The 27,007-nt window shown below is 45.3% G+C and overlaps 1 protein-coding gene across 4 annotated transcripts in view; it reads right to left on the reverse strand.

The window, feature by feature from the left end:
• The window catches only part of Gas7 (growth arrest specific 7), a 197,099-nt gene that overhangs the window by 66,853 nt on the left and 103,239 nt on the right, over positions 1–27,007 (reverse strand). For 2 of the 4 annotated variants that reach the window (XM_090349529.1, XM_090349531.1), the window contains exon 2: positions 4,942–5,062. In XM_090349529.1, the coding sequence (XP_090205655.1) occupies positions 4,942–5,062 (121 nt within the window). Of the gene's footprint in view, positions 1–4,941; positions 5,063–12,479; positions 12,616–27,007 lie in introns of those variants that run through there. The other 2 variants (XM_090349530.1, XM_090349532.1) reach the window with 2 other exon arrangements.

Raw genomic sequence — 27,007 nt, forward strand, 5'->3', positions numbered from 1 at the left:
CACAACCTCTGCCTGGCCTGCCAGCTGGGCTTAGAATGCTGGTGTCCAGTGGTCCTTCTCAGGGACATTGCTTGATGCCCAGATAAAGGTGACCAGTCCCACTCAGATGCCCCCCCACATTTTCTTGCAATACTCCCCCCCCAGATGCTTGCAGGTATCTATTCTGCTTTCGTTTTTTCTTTTGGCCCCGCTGGGCCCGTGATCTCTGTGAGTGGAGACGGTGTTTGGGTTTGATTTTTGTGTACCCACAGCTTGGCTCAGTGGCAAGCAGTGTGACAGCCATCATCCACAAACCCTAAATGGATGTGAACATAAGCTGATTAGCCAGCAAGGGAATTTCTAAATGTAAATGAGGCTTTCTCATGCCTATTGTGTCAGGTGTGACCAAGGAGGCAGAACACCCATTATGCCCAATCCCCTTCCGGGAGAGAAGAGACTGAGGATTAAGGGTGGGGGGGACAATAGTGAACACAGGTTCCTCTGTATCTGTGGGTTCCGCACCGTCGGATTCTACCGGCTTCAGAGGATTGAAAATGTTCAGCGGAAGTGAACTCCAGCAGACTTCTTTGCTCTACTCATTGTTCCCTAGACAATGGAGTATAACAACTATTTACTCGGTACTGACATTGCATTAGGTATTTCTAAAATCATCTAGAGATGATGGAAAGCACATGGGAAGATGTGCGAGGGCTCTGTGCCAATGCCCTGCCCTCTTCCACAAGGGGCTGGAGCGTCTGAAAGGACTCTTTTCAAGGGTTTGGAATCTGCCTAATGCCCCTGGCATGGGCAGAAGGGAGGACCAAGAACAAAGAGGATGAGGGAGTTGTCTGTGGTGGTTTGTGGCCGTGGGTGGCCAGTTAGAGTGGGATGGCAGGTTGGTGAACTGTTGCCTGGAAAGAGGCGACTGACACAAGATTCTCCAGAGTTGGGTCATAAAGGTGGGGAGGAAGCTGGCATAGCAGTGATAAATGGGAATATGAGAAACACATAGAAAGATAATAAGACTCCTAAAGCATAAAGACAGATGAGTAGCCAAATAAAATAGGTCTCAGAAACGATTCCGAAGGAGAAAGCTGTTTGTTCCATCCCTAATCCCAAAGAACCAACTCCTAGACATGATGTTCAAGGATTGTGCAGTGAATACTGTTGGCTATTCATCTCCTGATCTCTGCCCCTTCCTCCAGGAAGCCTCCCTGATTTCATGAGGTCTCTGTGACATCTTCAAATATTCCAGACTTGTCCTTTACAGCCTTCTTGGGATTGTAGTCAAGTGGACATTTGTTCAGATCCATTACTAGGGTGAGGTTGTGGCTCAGTGGTAGAATGCCTGCTCAACATGCACACAATCCTGGGTTCCACCTGGATGACAGAGTCCCTGCTTGAGATCCATGCAACTTGACAATGCTGGAATCAACAGGATCTCAGTTTGAGGCCAGCCTGGGCAGCGGAATTTGTGAAATACCCTGGCAACCATTAAGTGGGTAGGATGGTGCTTGCCTGTCTTCCTAGCTACACAAGAAACTCAAAATAGGTGGATCATTGTCTAGGAAATGGACCCACAGTCAAAAATCAAGTCTCTTTCTCCCAAAATAACCAGTTTAAAAAAGGACTGGAGGTGCATCTCCTGGCTCAGCCACAGAGAGCCTGCCTAATAAGCACGAGGTCCTGAGTTCAATTCCTGGTACTATAAAAACATAAGAAGTTCTTGGATTCCAGGACCATCCAAAAATTTTTTAAAAGCTTTAACGTTTGCTTCCACAGGCCATCAAGCAATCAGAATAAAGCTAAGGAGAGGAACCCCCATTACTACAAGGCTGTTCTCTGCGAGGACTCCCCAGGACTCCTCTGGGGCCCCTCTCCAGAAGGAGAGTTTTGCTACTTTCACAGCTTTCCTTACCCTTCTAATAAACTCACTCACCATTTTTTACCTTAAAAAATAAAATAAAATCTGCCTTCGTTTTAAGAAAATACACAATTTGAAGGTGCAGACTGAGATTCAAGAAGTATGCGTTGAACGTATGGCGACTCAAGCAACTAAACAAACAAATGAAAAAGGAACAAATCTAACACCTACAGGATGGAAGAGGCTGGCACCCATCTAGGGACTCTCTTATAGCCAGATCTCTCAGCCTCCTGTTCCAGTCTCCCGAGTGCTGGGATTACAGGTGTGCCCCACCACACCTGCCATCTTTTGCATTTTATAATGGCTGGAAAGGAATTTTTAAAAAATCAAATGTCACTTCAAAACACATAAAAGTGACCTGAGGGCTCAGAGTGTGGCTCATAGGGTAGAGCACGCTTGCCTAGCACCTGGAATCCTAGGTTCAAATCCTAGTACTACCTCCCTTTCCCCTCAACATCCATTGATAAAGTTTGATTGGAACACAGCTACACTCATTCGTTAGTCTATGGAAGTCCTCTGGCTATGAGAATGACACGGATCAGCGGTGACAGAGACCTTACACCTTCCAAGACTAAAGCATTTACTTCCTGATCCAGCTGAGAAAAGCTTGCAAAGCCTCTGGGATCACAGGATCTCAGAACCTGTGAGGAAGCGCTGATAATGGTAGGGTAAGTGTATACTAAAGGCCGAGACCCTAGGGAAAAAAAGCCTTCAGGTGTCATTGGTGCACAATGTGGCTTAACTATCTATTAATGAACAAAGTGCTGATTAAGTGAATGGTAGCATAGTTATATATGGTTAATTATTGCTATTATATGGCTAGTAAGAGGAATGGTTAAAGCCAAATGTTGGTGGCTCACACTTGTAATCCTAGCTTCTCAGGAGGCTGAGACCCAGGTAGGAAAGTCTATGAGACTCATTTCCAACCAAAATGCTGGGAATGGAGATGTAGTCTTAAGTGATAGAGTTCCAATCTTGAGCTAAGATGCCCAGGGACAGCTCCCAGGCCCCGAGTTCAATCCCCCAGGATTGGCACAAGATAAAATAAAACAAAAACCAGAGGATTGGGTAAGGCTGAAATATATAGAGTACATTTAAAGGATATGGATAGGAGTTTTCACTTGAAAAGACTAAGTGTACTGATATTTAGAAGTGAAAAGAATACAATTTGGAACGCTGTATATGATAAACAACTCTGGGGAATGAAATCCCATTTATACTTATGAAATTCTTGCCTTGACAATATAGTATCCCTCCCTTTCTTCTTTCTTTCTTTCCTTCCTTCTTTCTTCTCTCCCTTTCTTTCTTTGGGGTATGATGGTGGTGGCATTGGCATTTGAATTTAGGATTCTGGGCTTGCTCAGCTTGCCTTCTTAGCAATTGCTCTATCAACTGAGCCATACCTTCAGCACTGCTTTTTTGCTGGGTATTGTGGAGATGGAGCCTTCAGGACATTTTTTTTCTTCCTTGGCTGGCCTTGAGCCTCCATCCTACAGATCTCAGCCTCCTGAGTAGCTAGGACTACAGATGTAAGCTACTGATGCCTGGCTATTTCTTTCCTTGCTTCTTCCTCATTTTCCTTTCTTTCTCTCTTTTAGAAAGGTAGACAAAATGCTGATTTCAGAAAGCTCCTCTTGCTCCCCTTCCCCTTTGAAACAGAGTAGCTATTTTGGGGAGAAGAACAGATTCATGTTGCTGATGATGTCAGAGTCCCCCGTCCAAATTCTGCACAGTACAGATGGGGAACTCAGTTAACACATGATCCTTTGAAGAAAAAAAACAAAAACCAAAAAACACCAAGTCTCTGATAACAGGGCAAAGCTACGGATGTGTTTCTTTTGAGGAAGCGTGAGATTAGGACGGTTAGAAGTAGTTCTACTTCCCCTTTCCTAGACCCTGTGCTTGCCTCTTTAACCAGAACACCCCAGTGGATCTGGTAACCAGGGATATGGAGTAACCAGCCACTCAGGCAGCTGTCAGTTTCTTTCCATCTCCCTCTAACAGCAGCTGCTCCTTTCCTGTCACCAAGAGCTCTTTTCTTAGTGCAGGCTCAAAATTACAAGCCATATTAATGATACCCCCTCTCCACCCCCCCCATCCTCCCACACACATCCCAGCCTGCAAGGAATGTGAGGTGGCCAGAAAGTTAGATAGGTACAGATGAGGAAAGAGGGAAGCCAAGATTGAACCAACAAGTGGGTTCAGGTATAATTTCATGTTTGGTCTTGTGTTGGTTCTCTTGGTCCTCTGGTGACCAACTCCTCCATGGAGGGTCATGTGGCTCAAGATCTAGGACTCTTTAGTGATTCACAGGGTCCTTGCCCATGACCTCAACAGTTCCCTGCTCACTTTGGGGCAGAACCTGACATACTGTATATTCCTTTTGGAACTTTCTCCAGCCCCTATCTGGCACCCTGGAGTTATAATCAGAAGACCCAGGAAGTCCACAAAAATCAGAGGCATGGAGCTACAGTCATACTCAGCTCTGAAATGCATGCAAACACTGTGTTGTCTGATGGAATTAATTCTCACGAAGCCCCAGCATATCCTGGAGGGCATTCTAGGAAACAGTCAGGGAGAAGCTTTAGGAAACAGAAAAAAGTATCGCAGTGAAATGAAGGAGACTGTGTACTTCTCATCCCCCACTGGCTTTCAAAGCGTGGAGAAGATGTGCTGCAGCTTAAGATAAGCCAGTTCTGAGACCTCCTCAGAAAATCTTTCAAATCTCTTTTGGAAAACAGAGCCCCCAGAATCTGAAGTTGGGTTTGGTAAAGGTGCTCAGTGTCGAGGAATGGTGTGAACCTTGGGGCAGAGCCTTCCTCCCGATCTTCTCCCAACACTACAGGCAGGCCTAGGTCTCACCCCTGCCACCCAGCCCTGTGGGCCAGCAGAACTCCATCAAAGTTTCCAGGCAAAGATTACTCAAGAAAATGTCCTTAAACCAGAGAATAGAGGGAGGAGGAGAAAAGCACCGCTCCAGAGAGATAGACACTGGAGACCAGGACCAGCGCAGGCTGCTCCTCCTGAGAGAGACTCACCATTGGTGGCCGTGTTGACATAGTAACGCCGGCCCTGAGGAGACAAGTAGCTCTGCCAGCCAGGTGGAAGGATGACGGTCTGGCTTTCCTCTCCCGGCGGAGGGGGGACCATTCCAGGCTTCTGATGGAGAAGAAAAGAGAGGTTACACACATTGGGCATTTTTACAACTGATTTTAAACCAGAAAGTCAGAGACTCAGAAAGCAGGGCCCATGGACTCCCTGGGGGCAGGTCACAGGCAACACATGTGTGAGCTCGGGGGTGCCACAAACATGCAATAAGAGGAACATTTGTTCCTGCACAAGCCCCTCACAGAAGGGACAGCTCCCCAGAGCACAGAGAGAAATCGCAAGCAGAGAACAGAGCTAGGCTTCCTTATCGCTGGACCCTGGAAAATCAGTCATGGAGGACTGCGCTTGCCAGGGGCTCCTGTCACTCTATATGCCTTACTATGAAATCTGTGGTGGAGAATCCACAGGCCCACTGGGTTCAGCAGCAGAAGCCCCAGGCCCGCTGTGCAAAGCTAGCAGAAGTAATTAATGCAAGTCAAAGCAGAGTGAGATGCAAAACATCTGAAATAAAGCCTTGGGTCCATGAAAAACTGGATAGGGGTAGGGTGTGTGGAGATCTGTCAAGTGTCCAAATCATGCTAGTAAAGAGAATTAGGGATTCTGTGTCAAATTAGACATTGGCTTATTGCTGTATGCAATTTTAAAAAAATGTACAGGTTGAATCTTTTAGCAATGCATTATTTAACATTATACTTAAGGGGAAAAAAGTCAGAAAAAAAATCTGCAAGTCAGAAAAAATAGATGTAAAATTTACACATATTAAGCTGGGGGCCGGTGTCTCACACCTGTCACCCTAACTACTCAGGACGATGAGACCTGTGGATCATGGTTTGAAGCCACCCTGGGCAGGAAAGTCTGGGAGGCTTTTATTTCCAGTTACCTACCCAACAGCCAGAAGTAGAGCTGAAGCTCAAGTGGTAGAGGGATAGCCTTGAGCACAGAAACTCAGGGACAGCACCCAGGCCTGAGTTCAAGCTACAGAACCAGCACAACAAAAAAATTAAAAATACATAAATAAATAAATTGACATACATGAAAACAGCATCCAGGATTCCCGGATGGTGGGATTATGGGTGTCTTTTTCATCTCTTCTTTCTACTTATCTACTCCATTTAAAATTTCTCCAGTAAACATGAGACCAAAAGTTCTTAGCTACAGAACATTAAAAAAAAATAAGGACAGAAGCTTCAAATTAGCCTACACCACTGCTGCACATTTTGAAGAAATTAAATTGATCCAAGTGAGAATTCCAGTCACAGGAGAATGGCAGGAATTTCACAGCAAAGTGGGAGGCTGTAAGAAACATGAAAGGTTACCAATTGCCTCAGCATCCCCCAGCTGTACCCAGAGGGATGGATTCCTGGGTCACTGGTGACCACTATTTATGGGAGCCATGGGGGATTGCTTGGTTTTGCTTGGGGAAGACTACAGTATCACATGTCTCTGTCTCTTGTGGTGGCCTACAAGTCACCAGGAGGCAAGGAGTAAATCCCAGCCACTCCTGGGATTTCAAGTAAACATGGCCTCTTGCTGGCTCTCTGTGGAGCTGTAGTACATGTTTCATTGTGAATTTTCACAACTGCCTTCAAAGCTTTCCTCTTTCCTGTGGATGTCTCTGTCTTCTCCATCTGCATCTGCCAACCCACAGCGCTGCTTCTGATCTCAGGTAGAAGATGGTTCTTGCAATAAGCAAGTGACCTCGGTGCATAGAAGCTAGGCCAAAAGCACTGTGAGGTTTTGCCAGGATGCCTTCTTATTAACAGAGAACGTCCATTAAACACAAGCATACACAGTGCCTGGGCCTCCCCTGAAGTGGAAGATGCCAGAATTTAAGCAAGCCAGAGAGTCTAATGTTGAGTAGAGAGTAAGGTCAGGTGCTATGGCTAACACTAGTCAGGCTGAGACCTGGAGGACTGCCATTCAAAGCCAGTCCTGCAAAAAAAAATCATTGAGATTCCATCTTCAATTAGCCAGCACAAAGGGACTGGAGACATGGCTCTAGTGGTAGAGCACCGACCATGAGCAAGAAAGTCAAAGGGGAAGAGGCTCTGAGATTGAGCCCTGGTACTAGTGGTAGAGATGGAGGAATGCAAAACAAAACAACAAAAAAGGGCTGAGCTCTCCATTGGTAGAGCAGTTGCCCAGCAAGTGCAAGGTCTTGAGTTCAAACTCTAATATACACCTGCACCCCCCACCCCCGCCCACACAAAATACACACATAGCCAGAAATGGATTGCAGAGAGGGGGACCCAAAGATACAGTGAAAACAGCCCTTCAATCTCAAGCTCAAAGCCCTTCAATGCCAAGGCTAACTTAGCCACTGGTGGGTTGGAGGGCAGGGAGGGAGTGGGGAGGAAGAAGGGGGAAGACTTGGCCAGGCCATTTCCTCATGGAGGAAACAAAAGATGCCAATACCAGCCCAGTATTGGGGAAGATGCTGTGCAAATTGCCACTAACACACTCAGCCCTCTAAGAAGGAGTCACTCATCACCAGGGGATGCTCCATGGATGGGGATCCCGCTGGGTGGGCCCCCCAAAAGGTCAGACTTCCCCAGGCTCTGCTTCCAGTGAGGTGAAGCTCAGGCTAGCACATGTGCACACACACACACACACACACACACACACACACACACACACACACACACACCCCTTCCCTCCACTTCCCCTTCAACTCTCTTTAATGCTGGAAATGTCACCAGCAGCTGTTGCTTCTGTTTCCGTGGCTACTCAAGCAACACCTGCAGGGGAAGTGAGATCCTGAAGTGCTGACTGACAGTGAGGCCAGCCCCCTCTATCAGCTGGAGAGGACAGGATGGGCCCTGCTAACCTCTAGGCCCCACTTACAAAGGAATAACAAGAAGCCTGATTTTTTTTTCTTTTCCCCAATTGCATAGTACTTCCTTGTTAGAAAGACTGGCTACTTTATTAAATAACCCTGTAAAAATAAGGAAAGATAGATAGGTAGATAGATAGATAGATAGATAGATAGATAGATAGATAGATAATACATAATCCTGTGAACTCAGAACAAGCCCCAGTTTCCACGACAGGACACCCTGATCAAGGAGGTTTTGTAACTTCTCACTGGTTTCCCTTAGCTCAAAATGTAGGACCTTTCATGGAGGTACCTGAGATACTATGGGGCCCAGGAATGCCAAGAATGCCAAAAGTGAGGAGAAGAAGCAACCCAGACCAATGTGACTTATTTCCTAATTCTGCCAACTAGTGGGGGTAGTCTCCAGGTCAGGTGGGTCTGCTTTTCTACCTGTCTGCCTCTATCTCCAATGGCAGCTAATGTTTCCTTCCTCTCTCTGTTGTGTCTGTCTGTGTGTTTGTCTTTCTGTCTCTCTCTTTTGGTAAGGGGGTATTGGTCCAGGGGCTTGAACTCAGGGCCTGAGATTGTTTGTGCAAGGATAGCACTCTACTATTTGAGCCAATCTGGTGGTTAACTGGAGATGTAGCTCATAGACTCATGCCTGGGATGGTTTTGAACTGTGATCCACAGATCTAATCTTCCTGAGTAGTTAGGATTTCAACTGTGAGCCAATGGCACCTGGCATCTTCTCCTTTCTTAGAAAGAGATTCCTTCTGCTGGTTGACCGCAAACAGATCAGGAGTCAAATGCTATGGAGATAACTGGGTAGACCTCATAAACTGAAAACAAGCATTAAGATAAAATCTAAGCAGGAAACTTGAAACAGGGTTACAGAAGCACTATTTATAAGGCCAAAAGATAGGCGCAACCCAAATGTTTGCCCACAAATGGATGGATAAATAAAACGTGGTATATCCATATTATGGTTTGTATTCAGAAATTATAAGCAATAAAGAAACCAAATGTCAATGGTTCATGCTTGTATTCCTTAGCTACTCAGAAGGCTGAAATCTGAAGCCTAAGGTTCAAAGCCAGCCTGGGCAAATACATGAGGATTTTGAGCAAAAAAAAAAACTTGGAACAGGGGCTGGGAGTTTGGCCTACTGGTAGAGTGCTTGCCTAGCATGCACGAAGACCCAGGTTCAATTCCTCGGTACCACATACATAGAAAAAGCCAGAAGTGGTTCTGTGGCTCAAGTGGTAGAGCTCTAGCTTTGAGAAAGCCCAAAGACAGTGCTCAGGCCTTGAGTTCAAGCCAGAACTGGTTAAAAAGAGTTGGAACAAAAGTAAGATACTTTGAGTTCAAGCCCTAGTTCTAGCAGAAACAAAGGAAGGTAAGGAAGGTGGGAGGGAGGAGGGAGGGAGAAAAAGAGAGAAGGGAGAAAGGGAGAGAGGAAGTGAGGAAGGGAGAAAGAAAAGGAAGGAGGGAGGAAGGAAGAAAGGAAGGAGAAAGAAAAAGGAGAGGAAAGGAAAGAAAATAAATATCAATTCATGCTATTATAAGCCATTAAAATGGTATACTGAGTAAAATATGTCAGACAAAAAAAATCCACATGTTGTATCATTGTGTATCAAGAAAACATCCAGAACATGCAAAGCCATAGAGATAGAAATATGCTAGGGTTTGTAAAGGGAGAAGAGGTACGGGGTTTCCTTTGGGAGCTAGGATAATTAGATAATTATGGTTATATAATATTTTGAATGTATGTCCATGTTATGGTATCTGCATTGTATAATTAAAAATGTCCTTTAAAAATAAGGCAAAGGCAAAAGTTATAGCTGGCCATGTCACTTAAGAGGCCACCCTGCCCCTGATTCCTGGTCTCCATCTCCGGGAAGAGCAGTCATTCTCTCCTGGGAGAGCAGCTCACACCATCAATAGGAGGTACTGTGGACGACTATGGGTTAATGAAGGACCCTTCTACATTTCTCTCTAATTAGTTTCCTTTCCTCCCTTAGTCCCTGATTCTGTCAGCTCTTTCTCAGGGGACTAAGGATGGACACAAGGGAGCAAGAAATAGGCTGTGGTGCTAGGGAGAAAGAAGACGACCAGAGATGGTAGAACACAGTGGCAGGAGGTGGAGATAACTTCCTTCAACGCAGACGTTCAAAATCTAATGACGATTTTATAAACTAATCATAAAATCCCATCTGCTCTCCAGAGGGAGCTATCCCTGGACCCGAGGACCAGGATGGGTTTTTAAGTCCTTTCCATCTGCCCTCATTTTTTGCGTAAACAACTTGTTCAACTACACATGTAGTTGAGAATGTGACAAAACTTATCAAGCTTCTGCCTAGTCTCCCAAACAAGGATGAAGGTGTAGCACATAGAAGCAGCACACTGTTGACAAGTTTTTCAGACTACTACCATGCCACTGTGTTTTATTTATTCATCTACCCATGGGTTGTCATTTGAGTTGTGTTTACTTTGGGGCCATTATGAATAATGTCACTATATACACTAGCGTCCAAGTTTGTATATTTGACCCAATTTCCTACACAATATTGAGAGATTTCCAGTCCTCTTTGAAAATCTACTCTAGTAGGTTTCTCCAAGATCACAGTCAGATATCATTTCTACCCATTAGCAATGGCTCGAACCAATGACAATACATCTATAGTACACCAGCGCCTGGGCAAGGTGCTTCACACCAGCACCACACCTTTTCTAACTAGCCTGCCTCACAGATGGCGTTTATCCCCATTTTAAAACAAGAAATCAAAACAAGGAGTCTTACAATCAAGTTTCAGGGTAGGCTATAAACTCAGTGGTATAGTAATGCTTAGCATCTGTGAAGCACTGGGTTTCATCCTTAGCCCAACCCCAAATCAACCAATCAGACCCAAAATAAATTTCCTTTACTATGGAGAACTATTTTAAACACTACTGGGGATGGAGGTTGGGACTTCATACATGCTAAGCATTCTTGCTAAGCCAGCAGTAGTACTGGAGCTATGTATGCTTCAGCCCTGTTCTAGAGAATTTTACCCAGTTACTCAGAGCCAAGCTTCCCTCAGTCCATCTCTCTCTTTTCCATGGCACCTCTCAGCTAGCCATGATTAGCTCCATGTCTTCATCTGGACCACCTGACCTCCAGCTCCCACCCAAGGATGCTGACAACTTAGGCCCAAGCCTCCTGCCTGTCTAACAGTATCCAAGCGAGCATATGTCTCCTTGAAAGATGTGCAAAAATATCTCCACCCTCATGCAGGCCGTCACGTTCCTGAGCTGTAGATGACTACTGCGCCTGCTTGCTTAAAACACAACTGAAAAAAAAATGTCCTCTAAAGGTAGCAATCCATTCTACTTTCAGAAATAAATTAAGTAGGCAAGCAAAAGAAGTGACCAGAGATTAAAAACCAATATTGCAGCTGAGTATGGTTTTTCAACCTGGAATTCTACCACTTGGGAATTTATGGCCAGCCTGTGACTCTATCTCAAACAGAACAAAAACAAAACAAATAACAAAATCCCAATCAAGCTGGGTGCTGGTGGCTTATGCCTGTAATCTTCACTACTCAGGACTCAGATCAGTGGATCACGGTTTGAAGTCGGCTCAGGTGGGATAGTCTGTGACACTCTTATCTCCAATTAACCATCCAAAAGCCAGAAATGGGGGCCAGGAGTTTGGCCTAGTGGTAGAGTGCTTGCCTAGCATGCACAAAGACCGGGATTCAATTCCTAGGTACCACATACATAGAAAAAAGCCGGAAGTGGTGCTGAGGCTCAAGTGGTAGAGCTTTATCCTTGAGAAAGTCCAAGGACACTGTTCAGGCCCTGAGCTCAAGTCCACGACTGACGGGAAAAAAAAGCCAGAAATAGAGGTATAGCTCCAGTGGCAGAGTGCTGGCCTTGAGCAGCGCCCAGGCTGATAGTTCAAGCTACAGTACTGGCACGTACAATACACACACACACACACACACACACACACACACACACACACACGCCCCCCCCCCAATTTAAATAAAGCAAGCCAAACCAAAACACACTCAAAACTAATAAGAAAACAATAATCCTAAACAAAGTCCCCCAAGCCCCAAATTTCCCAACAGCAGTACTCTTGGAAATGTGATCACTTTGGGACAACCCAACAGTTACCTGGGATGTGGGCTAAAGTGCACATTTCTATGCCCTAATTCCACTCCCCTCCCAATCAAGTGGGATCTGGGGACCTGAATTTTCTGCCTGCACCCTGGGAGACTTCCCCCCCACACACACACTGGCTGTGGTTGTACTGGGAGGCAGCTCAAATGCTGTGCCAGTGGAAGCCACCGAGGGAAAGCATCACCTCAGAAAAGGAATCCGGGAGGGAACATAAAATTTTAATAAGCCCAATTTGTAAAAAGACAGTGTGAAGCCCCAGTTACTTCTGAAAGAGAAGGATCCTATCCCTTAAGCTCAAACCCTTCAAGCAGACTATTTTAAGAAGGACTGAAGGTTGGATCTGCAGCATCCAGGCAGTACCAACCCCTATATCCAGGCAGTACCAACTCCCCACAGCCTCCGTCACTTTTCAAGTTCAAGTTCAAGTTCATCCCCCCACCCCATGAACTCTGCCAGTGGGACACTTTCTGGGAGCACCTGTCTCTTACCTTCAGAAGCAGTGAGGAAATGCAAGTTCGCAGGTGTTAATGGGGGGGATCGGCAGACCCTTGATTTAGTAGCCAGAGTAGAGGATTTTAAGGTCCCCCTTCTGTGTCTTCTCACACCTCAAACCCAGCAGCAATAGGAGCTCTAAAGAAAGGCATATCCACAGGGCTCCGCACCCCCTCTCCCCCCACACCCAGATCTATATATAACACCTCTGAAGTTGTCAGCCTAACGAGCCACTTTCTGGCAGACCCGTTGCCATGACAATGACTGCTAATGAGCCCAGTGCTGTGATTGGCACTGTTTGAAGGCTCCTCCACAAAGAACTCACCAACATGTTCTCCCTTCCTCAACCACATAGCCACCTGGACACACAGAAGTAGCCATGGTATGGCTGGGTGGGCTGGGAAATCTTGGTCCCTTGGAAATTTAGTTCATTTAGTTTTAGACCTGAATCATCTTAGATACAATGGCCAGAGAGGCATTTCCTGCCACTTCTGCACCCAGTAGAGGTCAGTTAGTGATGGCAGTTACAAAGTAGCATCAGGAAGACCAAGATGGTGAATGGAGAGTGGCCAATGACCTACAGTTTCTGCCTTTTTGCTTGTTTAGGGTGGATGATTTGTACACATAGCTGAGGACAGCTGCCCGTTGTGGTTCTGCCTTTCACGCTGATGTCCCTGGCTCCTGAGTCTGTCTGCTAGCACACTGGACATCTACGTGAAAGTACTATGTCACTTCCCTCTCCCTGCTCCAAAAGCTATTGGACCCTTCCTATGTACTCAGAGACTGGGATTCACAGAAACTGGATAGGGAGGAAATGGGAAGCCCCACTGGTGGCTCTGCATATTCTGGGGAATGCGGTCTTCGAAAGTAGTTTCAGAGAAGACAGGCTGAGACCTGGTGGTATCTTATAAGACATGAGATTCAAGAGGTGGCAAGGGGATAGATGAAGAGAAAGTGCATGAAGACAAAGAATGGAGCAGAGAAGAGAATAGAAGGGAGAAAAGCTGAGTTCAGCATATCAACAGAGAATCAGTTTGTCTGATTTCGAAGTCAGGGCCAGCAAGACTTGGTGGCTCATGCCTATAATCCCAGCTACTCAGAAGAATGGGGTATGATGGTCTTAGTTTGAAGCCAGCCCAGGCAGAAGTCTCTGAGACTCTTATATACAACTAACCACCAAAAAACTGCGACTGGAGCTCTGGCACAAATGGCAGAGCACCTGCCTTGAGCAAAAAGGACAGTGCCCAGGCCCTGAGTTCAGGACCCATACGGGCACCATTCAAAACAAAAAGACATCAGGGGTACTTCCTTCTCATCCAGAGTTTAATTTCATCACGGTGTCGAAAACAGTGAGTAAATGAATGAGTGAAGGGATTCTAGTAGAATTTGTGCTGCAAAAAGACTTGAGGCTGTCTTACAAAATAGCTAGACAGAAAGTGACATCCAAAACCATGTATGTGCTCTCCCTGTGACCAGCTTCGTGTGGATCTGACTGACTGGACCATGCAAGGAGTGAAAGGAGATGCAGGGAGCTTCCAAACCTAGAGAAAGTACATGGAAACTTCTAGTCAAACTTCTTATATAAGACCCCCTATGGTACTCAGGAGAAATGCTACAGGAAATTACTTAGCAAGCTTAAAAGAGACAAGGAGACAGCACATCAGTGATGATAGAAGAGAACAAACTAATGCAAAACAAAAGGGCAACTTGGTGTGAAAAGGAAAACAGAAGTACATAAAAAAGAAACAGGAAATGGTAACTGTTATAGGGAAATTTGAAGGGTTATCACGGAAGGGAAATGCACACTAGTTGCAATATGATGTAGAATTTGTACTGCAAAAAGAAAAGTGAATTAGTCACGTGTAAAACAAAGTAGAGAATTTCCTTCCTACAATGAAAAGAAGAAAAGGGGGTGGAGAAAAGACAGAATAGCAAGCCAAAATAGATGCTGGCAGGAACATAAGCTCTAACCAAAAAGGGATTGTTGCTGGATGATAATGGGTGATGTTTTTTTTTAATTCTAGATATTCAGGCTGAAATCTGAAGATCATGGTTCAAAGCCAGCCTGGGCATTAAAAGTATGAAACTCTTATCTCCAATAACCAGCAAAAAGCTGGAAGTGGAGCTGTGGCTCAAATGATAAAGCACCAGCCTTGTGCACAGAATGCTAAGGGACATTGCCCAGGCCCAACGTCAAGCTCCAATACCAGCATAGCATACACACACACACACACACACACACACACACACACACACACACACACACACACAAATATAAGCAAAGATTTAGGAACAGTCTCTCCCCAGCTGTATAGCATGGTTTAGTGTTCAAGACAAAGCAGCTTTTAAAAGAGCAACAAAGGGGCCTGGAGTTTGGCCTAGTGGTCGAGTGCTTGCCTAGCATGCACGAAGACCCGGGTTCAATTCCTTGGTACCACATACCTAGAAAAAGCCAGAAGTGGTGCTGAGGCTCAAGAGGTAGAGTTCTAGCCTTGAGAAAAATCCAAGGACAGTCCTCTGGCCCTGAGCTTAAGCCCAGGACTGGCAAAAAAAAAAAGAGCAACAAAGATAAGGCTCAACTTCTCTAGTCACTTAGGTAGGAAGATAGAAAATAAAGAATAAACACAAGGCTGGCCTCACATGCCTCTGTGACCACATATCAAAAGTCACCTCCAGTGTTATGGAGATGAACCCTCACATGAAGCAAAGCTGCCCTTCACAAGGATGACAGAAATCTATTCTACAGACAAGGGCTCAGAAACACCACTCACAGGCCCTCCTTAGTAAAAGTACACATCCTTAGGTACCTATGAGAAATTGGTTCCAGATTCTCATGGGTACCCACACTCCCAGATTTTCCAGGCCCTTTATAGAGATAACATTTACATTTGTTTTAGTAGAACACATAATCTAGAGATGATCTGGCATCATCTATATACATGGATTATACATCAAGTTTCTATATAGATCAAGCTTCTCAAGCTAAGAGAACACAACATTTGGGAAGGGTCCTGGGAGAACAAAGGTTTTGGCACTGTGAGACACTTTTACCATCTTTTATTGGCACTAAGGGCAATGGGAGCCCTGGAATCCTCTGAGGTAGAAGAGCTGTGACCAAAGGCCTTTAAGCTGGGTAAAAGCTCAGCTGGAAGCTAGGGAGCCCACAAACCCGCCCCCCCTCACTTGTTTGTCTGTGGAAGTCCTCACAGGGTTCCCAGAACCAAAGCTCAAAACAGCCCTAAATAATGACTGTACAGTTCTTTCCTGGCCCATATTTGAGCATATTTCAGACTTCACTGGGGGTAGATGAACGGGGTGGCATAATTCACATATCACAGGCTTTGGTCTCCCACTCCCACATCTCAGACTCCTAAATTTCTGAAGCCTACCTGGGTGACATCTAAGACGATGCCTAAATTGGGGTGGTGGGCCAGGTTGCCAACTGGGATGCCCTCCATGTTTCCTCACTGCATCAGCCACATCTCCCTACAACAGCTCTCACTGGTGCCCATTATGAGAAGTGGGCACCACTGAGTTTCCTCCCAGTACCCACAAATCTACCAGCCAATGGACGTTCTAGACTGACCTAGCTCCTGTTAGGCTCAATCATGCTAAATATTCATTAGCAATTCTCCCAGTGCTTCTCTGAAGGCCAATCAAACCACTGAGTATGTTTTCCAGGACCTAGCATGGAAAGGACACAGAACAGTAGTCTCTGTTTTCTGTTCCTATAAAGGAATGGAGTGATCTGGTGAGCTAAGAATTTTGATGAACACAATTACAATGGAGTTCATGCATTAAGGAGACAGGAAGTCTACCGTCACAGGGAAATTTGCTAAGAAATTTGTTAGAAAATATGGGGGTCTCTGGGGAGCAGAGGGGAGGCAAGAATTAATGAAAAGAGTTATAATGATCCTGTGAACTGTATGATTGTGTGGAATGGCCTCCTCCCAGGGTTAGAAGTCATTTCATATCCTTCAAGGGTCTAGTGGAGGAGGAAAGAAAAGCAAAGAGATACATTCTCCATGAGCTTTACACACATTCCTTTTACACATGAGCCCTAACTTCTCCAGGTGTATAGGAAGAGATGCTTACAGTCAGAGCTCCTTAGATGCAAAGACAGAAAGGAAAATTAATACTGACTCTAGGCCAATTATTGGACAATGCAAGAAATGTAGAAAACCCTGTATAGTACTTTTGCATAATCATGGCTACAATATCTTATAAAACAAGAAAGGTTTATTTTGACTCATGGCTTCAGAGAGCTCAGTCCATGGACTTGGGGTTTTATGTGCTTTGGGCAGACATGCCATGATAACAGATATGTGTGGCAGAGGAACTCTTTACCTCACAGTGGACAGGAAGCAGCATAGAGCAGTTACAGGAAGTTCACAAGAAGATCCAACTTCCAAAGACATGTCTGTAGTGGTCTACTTTCTTCTACCACCTTCCCATAATCCAGTCCAATTTTGAATTCATCAATGGACTCAAAGCATTTATGAAATCACAGCTCTCAAGAAACCTTTCACAGACACATCTGGAGTTGTGATTTTCTCATGTCCTAGATGTCTCTCCGTCCAGTCAAGTTCACAGTTGAGATAAATCATCCCAAACTGGACACCACATACTTCTCAGACCTGAGATCTCTGTTCCTTTCTGCTGGTGGTTCTTCTCAGCAACACGACACAGCATGACAGGCATCTGAGAGATGTTCTCTCATCTGTATCATGTGAGAGAATTTCAGTAACGACTGGCTGGCATAATCTAATTCCCCACTGAATACCACCAAAGACTCTCCTTTAGCCTCTTACAGAGGTTTGAAGCTGGTGTCTAAAGTCCTTCTACCTGTCTTTTAGAGATTCAGAACTTGAAGAGAGGGAACGCTTGAAAACAGAAAACTTCCCTCAGAAGTAGTATTGGGCCTCCATCTTGAACCCTGGGATTTGAAACCCTAGAATCTCATTTGCTTTGTCCTGCCACAGATAAGATCTACCTGGCCCTGATGTTCTAATACAATTCAAAGGTAAGGCAGTCTGCTCCTATAGCCTACACCAGCATCTGCCTTTCCAAGCTAGAAAACCTGCTTACCAGCTGTATTAGTCTGTTATGAAACACCTGAGGCTGGATTCTTAAGTTTTTTTAGCTTACACTTTGGGAGGTCAGAGAGCACAGTACCAGTAAGACCACATGGTGGAGAACAGGAAGGGGAATGACCAAATGCAGAATGGACCAAGCCTGTGGAATGTCTCTGCTTTATTACAACCCTTCTTCATCTCAACTTACTCAGCATTAAGCCTTTTTTTGCCCCAAGACCTAACTATAAGCTCTTACCTCTTTCTTAAAGGTTTTACCCTTCAACCTATCCACAACTGAGGACCAAAACTTCTAGCAGATGAATCTTGGAGGGACACACTCAAATCATACCTACACCATAGATCCAACCATTGGTTCAGAGAGTCATTTTCTTCCACTCCCTACTTGCTGGTTGGAGGGAGGGGGCTGAGGAATGTTAGTTCGTGCTTCCTACCTATTCCCTGGGCATGAGTGAGTAGAAGGAGCCATTCTGATAGCTTCCCTCCAATTTCAGATGATAAAAACGTTAGGAAAAAAAAAGTCACACTGGCTCAAACACAAAGAGGCATTGTGTTTCCAGACAACAAGTTGCAATGTGTATACTTTCTATGGCCAGACAGGGCCTCTGTTTCCTCGCTAGTGTCAGAAGAGGGCTTGGGGTGGGGGTGAGGCCGAGTTGGTGTTGAAGTGCTGAAGATGGAGGCTCTAGGACCCAAGGGGTATCTTTTGTAATAGAGCCTGACACCCCCACCAGGGATATTTCAAAGCATTTAGCTGTCCAGCTCAGCTCACAAAAGCCGCAGCCACATAAACAAAAGAGGCAGCAGAGACAGCTTGGCAAGGAATACAACTGTCCATAAAACATGATTATTCCTTGCTGCATATTTCCACCAAATTCCTTATGGGCTCTAAAGAGGAAGAGGTCTCAAATCTGTTGGTCTAGATAGCTTTTCATTTCCTTAGCCAAATTCAACTTGAACTTGATGGGAGAAATGGTCTGGGCATGTGGCTCATTGTAGAATTCTTACCTAGTACACTCAAGGCCTTGGATTTAATACTCAGCAAGAAAAAGAATGAATGAAAGCTTACAAATGAGCCAGGTGCTGGTGGCTCACACCTGTTATCCTTAGCTACTCAGAAGACCAAGATCTGAGGACTGTGGTTCAAAGCTATTCTTGGAGGAAACTTCATGAGACTCTTACCTCCAGGTAAGTAGCAAAAAGGCAGAAGTGGAGGTGTGGCTCAAGTGCCAGCCTTGATGTAAAAAAACAGAGCTAGCTCTCAGACCCTAAATTCAAGACCCAGTACCAGTATGCATGCTGAAGGATTTGGGTTTGAGTTTAGCACTTCCTAACCCTGAAGATTAATCAACTCAAAATTATCCTAGAATCTCTATACAAGCTTAGACAGATAGTGTGAATGATTATTTATCCTGTCCAAGAAAGAAGATACTTTTAAAGGATATCTTAGAGGACTATTCCCAGGTTACTCTTGGTTAGGTTAGAACCCATCTAGAAGATTCTTGGTCAAATTGCTCTTTGCAGGAGTGACAGAGAAAAAGATGGGAAGCAGTGACTCACCAGAAAGAAACTTAGGGTGTGAGTGGGGTGGGGGCGGGGAGAGAAACCTAGGGCTCTAGTGGTTCCCTGTAGAGACCCTGGGGACAAAGCAGGCTTGCTCAGGGATATGGGGCCATTCATGTTAATGAAAGGCATGTGGCAAGGCCTCTGCCCACCATATGTGGCTGCCATCCAGCTGGCCTAGCTCTGTGGTCACTCTTGGAGGGCTGCTGAGGACTGTGGGCACCAAATAAAAGCAGAAGTAACGAGTCTCATCCTAAAGACTCGCTCCACTTATGCCAGCTGCCTGTGGACACAGTGACTCCGAAGATTTCTGACTCCCCTAACTGGTTCCCAATCCTGAGCCCAGAAGGAGAGGAAGTCCAACGGGGGTGGCAGCAATTTCTGACAGGAATGGGAGTGATCCATCAAGCTTTTGCCACTGAATCTTTAAGGCACATAAAGGGTGGCAGCCAAAGACTTCACAGTGGCAGCTGGGACTTACCATCACATGATGCCAGCCTGCCAAGGGCAGAGGGTGTGAACCAGCACCCTGGGGCCAGGCCTGAAGTTGCTGTGATCTTGCTGTGAGATCTTAAGCAACCAGCTTCATCTCTGCGAGAGGCCTCAATTTCCTCATCTCTTAAAAGTGGAACTTGAACCTGATGGTCTACATTGTCTTATTTTTAATATATGTAAACTTCAGACTCATGATTCTAGTATCAGTGTGCCTGTGCTAAGAACATACCATTTGTTGGGTGGAAGGTGGTACTGGGGTCTGAGCTCAGGGCCTTGAGACTAGCTCAGCTTTCTTCCTCACAGCTGACACACTAACACTGAGCCACTCCTCCAACCAAGCTTTTATTCTAATTACCTAGACACAGAGTGTCAAAATTGGTGAGAATTTTCTATCTAGGCTGGCCTTGAACTCAATCCTCTGGATCTCAGCCTCTTGAGACCTAGGATTATAGGCAGCCAGCTAAAGACATACCTTTTTTTTGGGGGGGGGGCAGGAAGAAAAGGGTCCCATTCAATGCATACACATGAGTTAGGTCCCAGATACCTGGGATTGCACTTCTCCACACTGTGAATTCTGTCCAACGGGGCCTTTACAAACTCCTTCCACTTGAGGTATGAGTCCTATTTTGCATAGTCCCTGTATTTCTGCCCTGGCACCCAGGGTCTCTGTGTCTACCCTCTGTGGTACTCTGAAGTCATCATTTACCTGCCCAGGTAGGTCCCGGTGGAATTGTTCTGTGACTGCCTGCTTCAAAGTTAGCACATCTTGATCACTCTTCCCAACATACCCAAAAACACATGCTGTACCAACTCAAGCACATCCCACCTGTGTGTACCACAGGCCCCCACACTGCCAATGGCTTGACTTGGGCTCAGGTATTCATCTTCTTTGCTCATTTCCCATGGCCCAGAACCATGCCCACCTGTGATCCACAAAACCAGACCCATCACTATCCCTGTACTCTCCTGAGAAAGCCTGGGTAGCTGAAACTGGATCAGAACTTGATGGGCCACTCTGTACTCCTCCCAGCATGATTCCTGGAGGCTGGAGCCCTGCTCTTCAGCACAGGTGTCCTCTGTCAGCTGACAAGAAAGCAAGGTTCCAGATCTACCCTACCATCAGATCTGTGTTTCACAGGACCCTTGACAGTTCAGATGCAAGTGGACCTCTGAGCAGGGGATGGCTGGTTTCTGAAGGCACACAGGTTGGCCAAACTGGAATTCCTACCTCGAACTTTCACCCTTCCTTCTGAGGCAGCCCCTTCCATCAACTTAGAAGAAAGCACCAGCAGAGCTGTGACCCATAGTACACTGCTAGGCAGATCACCAACTGCCTTCTGTGGAGTCAAGGTCCCCAGTGGCTTCCCTTTAGCTTCCTAAAGAGCATTATTACCTCCCACACATCCTGAAATATGTCCCAGGTAGAACTGAGGCATTGGGAAGAAGCTAGAAGCCATGTTTCATTTGGAGAAAAGGGTTAAGTGGAGAAGCAGTAAGAGTATAAATCCAGCTAGGCTGGTGGCTCATACCTATTATCCTAGATACTCAAGAAGCTGAGATCTTAGGATGCTAGTTCCAAACCAGCCCAGGCAGGCAGGTAAGACTCTTATCTCCAATGAACCAGCAAAAAGCCAAAAGAGATGGGTGTGGCTCAAATAGTAGAGCACCAGTCTTAACTGAAATAGCTAAGGGACAGTACCTAGGCCCCGAGTTCAAGCCTTAGTAACACACATGTGCATGCACACATGCATACACACACATATATATACTTATGAATCCATATTACTCCTCAGTTTCTCCATCACATGCCTTCGAATACCAACACCGGGGAGGCATTCCCTCCACAAATACCCCTTCCCAACTCTCACCCACCCCTTCCTGATACATCACATAATAGGCCAAGACTTTTCTCCCTACTCATGCTTGGGCTTGTGGAAGGTAGCCCCAAATGCGCAGGGTCCCTAGATCCTCAAGGCTTCATAAGTATAATATCAAGTAGAACTCAAATATCAGAGGATTTTTTTTTCAGGACAACCTCCTTAAAGTCTAGGAGGCATTTTAGCAACATGCAGAGACACAACGAGCCACCTGATTACAGAATCGATTCTTACCATCAGAGATCGGTTAGTCCTCTCTGGGGGCTGCTGCCCCTGGACAGACTCAGGGCTAGTCTGAACTACAGGTTCAGGGCTCAGCTCCTGGCAGCTTCCTTGTGTGGGCCCTCTGCTGTGCTTAGCTCTGCTGGAAGTGAGGCGGAGGCAAGCAGCCAGCCTAGGACCAGTGCTCCGGACACCCTGGAGGATGTTCTGTGGCTTTTCTTGCTGTGGTTCTTTCATAAAGAACCCACTACATTGCATAGTTCCTTCCAAATCTGCTCCAGTGCCTCTTGGGAAATCAACAACTCATTATGGACTTTCCAGATGCAAAGTTTCTGGAGGACTTCATTCCTCTTACTCCCCAACCCCCACACCAATTCCTTCATTTTCCTCCCTTTCTCAGCTTAAAACAAAATTGGCTAAAGTCATGGCATACAATGGCCAAGCCTGTGTCTTTGACCAGATGCCTCCTACCCCCAGGCCTGTGTACAAGAGTGGCTTTGTCCACTGAATTTTAGGAGAGATTCCCTGGGTCTAATGTAAGTCCTGCTGAAGAAAGTTCTGGTCAACTTTTTCCCAACCCTGAGACACAACTCTGGCGTCAGTCCTGGTCCCAGCTGTGTGAACCCAAGGCCAGATGAAAACTGATATAAAAATAAAAGATGGAGAATGTTCCTTCAAAGAACCATTGTGTGAAACACATCCAGGCCTGGCCATCTGGTACCCCACAGAAGAATGAGATGTAGTAACCATCTGACCTTGACCTCTAATCTACTCTTACCATGCCCAAATCTTGGATGGGCAGCAGGTGAAAGAGGAGTAAGTAACATCATATGTCTCAGAGTTGCTCTGTTACATGTTACAAGTGAAAACAGGATCCATCCCCAAGAGCTAGACTCTACTCACCAGTATAGACAGAGACATAGATCCTTGGTAAATTGATCTTTGTGTTTAGAAGAAGCTGGAACAGCTGGTAACTTAGTGCTTGAAGTTACACACACTTCCACATTTGCTTTCTGAGATCTGAGGAACTGACTCTTTAAACAAAATGATCATATTCTTTTATGGTACTAGAGTTTGAACTCAAAGCCTCCAATTTGCTAGGCTGGTGCTCTACTACTTGAGCCATACCTCTAAGCTCTATTTTTATGCTCATTATTTTTAGGATTAGGATCTCACTTCCAGCCAGGCATGTGCCTGAGCCTATTTTAGTTTCCTCCTCATTGCTGGGATTACGGATGCCTGCTCCTATGTCTAGCTCCCCTCTGTGGTGGATGGAATCTCATGGGCTTCTGCCTAAAGTTACCTGAAACTTTCTCCTTCCTCCCAACCTCTGCCTCAGACATAGCCAGGATGTATCCCATTTCATCCAGTTGAGACCTCTCAACTTTTCTAAGTTGTCCTCAAACTTTGATCCTCCTGAACGCATGCTCCCAAGTGGCTAGGATTAAGTAGCTACTAGGATTATAGGTGTGAGCCACCAGTGACTGCCTAAGAACTGATACTTTATGTAGAGCTATATAGAGATTGGGTGGGGGGATCCACACACTTACCTCTGAGGCCAGATGAGGCTGAGGAATGCAAGATAGGACCAAAGTATTGTCCACCACAAGAGAATAACAGCAAAACCACATTTGGACTTGGCAGAGCAAAACATTGCAACAATGCGCTCTGTCCTTCAGGCTTCGTGGAATTAAGATGGCTCTGGAAACTGTCATAACTTGAGTCTTCCTAGGGGTGTGTGTGTGTGTGTGTGTGTGTGTGTGTGTGTGTGTGTGTGTTTTGCCAGTTCTGGTGACTCAGGGCCTGGGCACTGTCCTTGAACCACAGCACCACTTGGGGTTTTTCTGTGTATGTGGTACTGAGGAATCAAAAACAGGGCTTCATGCATGCTAGGTGAGCATTCTACGACTCGGCCATGCTCCCAACCCAAGAGCCTTGCTAGTTTTATCATCACAAAGAGGTGACCGTTTTAAGGGGTTGGTTCTGCACTAACCCTTTTCAAGACACAATTTTGACACTTCATTTCACAAAGGAACACGTTTAATCACAAACAACAATGCTCCACCACAGAGTACACAGAGAAACAGCTGCCATTGTAAATTCCAACATGGACACCCACCAAGGGCCAAAGACCTTTTGGGCCCCAATAAACCAGGAAGCCAGTGTGCTCTGGCCTGTACTAACCAAAGCATACTACGTAGGGATATTCATTAGGGTTCTTTGATGCTACTCTCAAGGCCTGATAGACTCACAAATGCATTGTAATGGATTCTCTGGTTCATTCTAGCATCTCTATCCAGGAGTCATATACATTTTGCTTTATTCATACTTCTGTACTCGCTGTGAAAATAAACTAATGATATTTCCATTTGCCTCCACCAACAGGTGAGTTTCTACAGCACAGACTACCTGTACCCATAAGAGTCAGCAGGAAACTTGTGATCACAAAGCAGAAATCTGAAACTTACTTCCAGGGACCAGAATTTTCCTGAGTTTAATGGAGTCAACTGAGGTCGAGCCACTTGTTATTCTTTGTTTCCAATGAATGGAAAACCACCCACCAAAATAGGCCACATTTACTGCAGGTCCTTATCCTCCTGTAGGCTGAATCATGTTGTCTTATAATAACAATAAGAAAGAACATCTGCGCATGACGGTGTCTCATTTTAAATACTTCATAGTCATGAAGAGAGGATTATTCACCATCTCAGCCTATGCAGTCTCCAGGGTACAGGGTCTCAAGCACCCCCAATCCTATAGGTGGCCTGTTGACTATATCATCAACCAACCCACAGTTACTAATGTCCTGTATATTCTGAGGAAGATGTAGGCAAGCATTACACTCAGCTCTGACTTCTGAAACTTATGACAAGTCATAAACAACTGAATAAGGACAGCGATCAGGGCAGAGTGTAACAGTGCCAAAGGAGTGAATTCAGGAGACAAAAGGGCTTTCAGTCTCCAGAGGGGGGTGGGGTTGCTGGTTTCTGGGAGGACAGAGGGAGGTGGCTGCCCAGAAGATAAAGAATATTCCCCATGGGAGGGAAATAAAGGAAAAGCTTGACTCGAGTGCCAGGGACAAGATGCAAGAGGCACAAGCAGATTGGAAATCGACAGAGGAAGGTCAGGAGGACAGCATGATGCTGTTTCCATAGAGAATAAGAGATGCTAGAACCAAGATCCAAGAGATCTGACCAATGGTGGGAACCATTTTGGAATGGGTGTGTGAAGTTACTTGACTTAGATCCAAGTTCCCAATATTCAATGGGCCATAGGAATCAGTCTGGTGCCTTGGCTCATGGAACAAGTGGCATTTTCAGAGGAGGTGGGAACACTCACAGATAGATTCAAAGTCCATAAACAAAGAGAGGAGAACATTCAGCTTGAGTGCTGGAAAATCAATTATCTCCTGGTGCTTCTTACTCCTTCTTCTCCTAGGTGGGGTAGTGCAAGTGTGTATATGTGTTTTCCAGCAATGAGGTTTGAATTCAGGGCCTGGATACTTTCCCTTAGCTTTTTCACTCAAGGCTGGTGTTCTATCACTTGAGCCACTTCTAGCTTTTTGATGGTTAATTGGAGATAAAAGTCTTATTGACGTTTCTGCCCAGGCTGGTTTTGAAACATGATCCTTAGATCTCAACTTATGGAGTAGTTGAGATTACAAACAAGAACCACCACAGGCTTTAGGCTTCCCGAGCCTTCTGTTAGTGTACACAGCACCCCTTATGTCCCTCTCCAACTTTGAAAGGTAAGAACAGGTCTTTCCCCTTTCCCTCTCTCACTTAACCCAGTGCCCAACACTAAAAGGCCACATGGGAAATACTTCATGCAAGTTCTAGAAATTGGTCACAGAAGCCAAATGAGAAACAGATCACAGCAAGAAATATACAAGTTAACATCCACAGAAACATGAACTGATGTAGAATGTGTCATTGTTTATCTTGGAAAGAGAAGCCCTAGTCTCTATGGGACTTAAGGTGGACATACAAATGGATTACAGATATATGAGGAAATAGTGTGCATGCGGACATGAAGGAAGATATTAAGCTGCCATTATAAAAGAAGGCAAGAAAGGGAGCATAGCAGTTTTCAGAGTGCTTGGCTGCAGACCTCGGGCTATAATAGGCAAATAGCTCCTGGAAGTTCTTGTACCTAGGTTGGCAGATTCTAAGAACTCCTCCCTTACACACTTTCAATGTGGTCATGCCAGAAATGATTTCCAATAGAAGATGAACATATCAGAAATGGTACTCAGTTTAGGCCTCCTAAGCTGAGCACCATTGGCTCACATCTATAATTCTAGCTGCTCAGGAGGCTAAGATCTGGAGGATCAAGATTCTAAGCTAATGCAGGCAGAAAAGTCTGTAAGACTCCATCTCCAGTTAACCAGCAAGAACCTAGAATGGAGGTACAGCTCAAGTAGAAGAGCATCAGCCATAACAAAGTAAGCCCACTGAGAGCATGAGGCCCTGAGTTCAAGGTCTGGTACTAGCACAGACACATACCTCCTCTAGCCCTGATTCAAGGAATTTCCTAGTTCAGTGCTTCCCAGACTTCCCACTTGTATTGAGGATTTAACCCAGGGCCTTGTATGTGCTAAGCAAGCACTCTGAGCTATAGATGTATCTCCTACCTCGTTCACAAATGAACTTAATAGCTTTTTTTAAATTGACTTATAACCAAGTTAAATTTAGCCTGGCCTTAAGTAATAATATCTATGAAATCTGGATGTGATTTGGTTGTTTCGTTTTTTTCCCCTCTGTTATATGCTAAAATAAATATATAACTTTAAAACTGTCCCCTCAACATGATCTAAAATTATCTTGCAGATCCTTCCTTGCAAACATGAGCACACTTTGAGAAACACTCTCTCAGGCTCTGCCCAAAAACATGATGGAACACCCACAAAATGGTTTTGAGGGTTCTTTATATAAATCTCAGAAAAACCAAACTTGAATTATCTTCTGACCACATCACCATGGTGGCAGGAACATGGTCCCTGGCTTGTGCTTCTGGATCACCACAGGGCGGTTAATGGGACAGTGAAGAGAAGCACAGAAGATTCCCACGGGGTTGAGTGGGGGACAGGCATCATGGGGCGGCCTCTGTCAACTTGCTATGAACTTGCAAAGAAAAGAAATAAAGAAAAGCTCACCTAATCATGGAACACAACGCCTGAAGAACCATGAGATTTCTCAATGGAACTAATAGAAATGACCTTACAGATAGAGACCAGCTATAGAAGCACTTAGTGCCTTTATTATTTTCTGCTTT

The sequence above is a fragment of the Megascapheus bottae genome, chromosome 17 (genome assembly GCF_031878675.1).
Source record: "Megascapheus bottae isolate mThoBot1 chromosome 17, mThoBot2.hap1, whole genome shotgun sequence".
In the NCBI taxonomy this organism is placed as follows: Eukaryota; Metazoa; Chordata; class Mammalia; order Rodentia; family Geomyidae; genus Megascapheus; species Megascapheus bottae.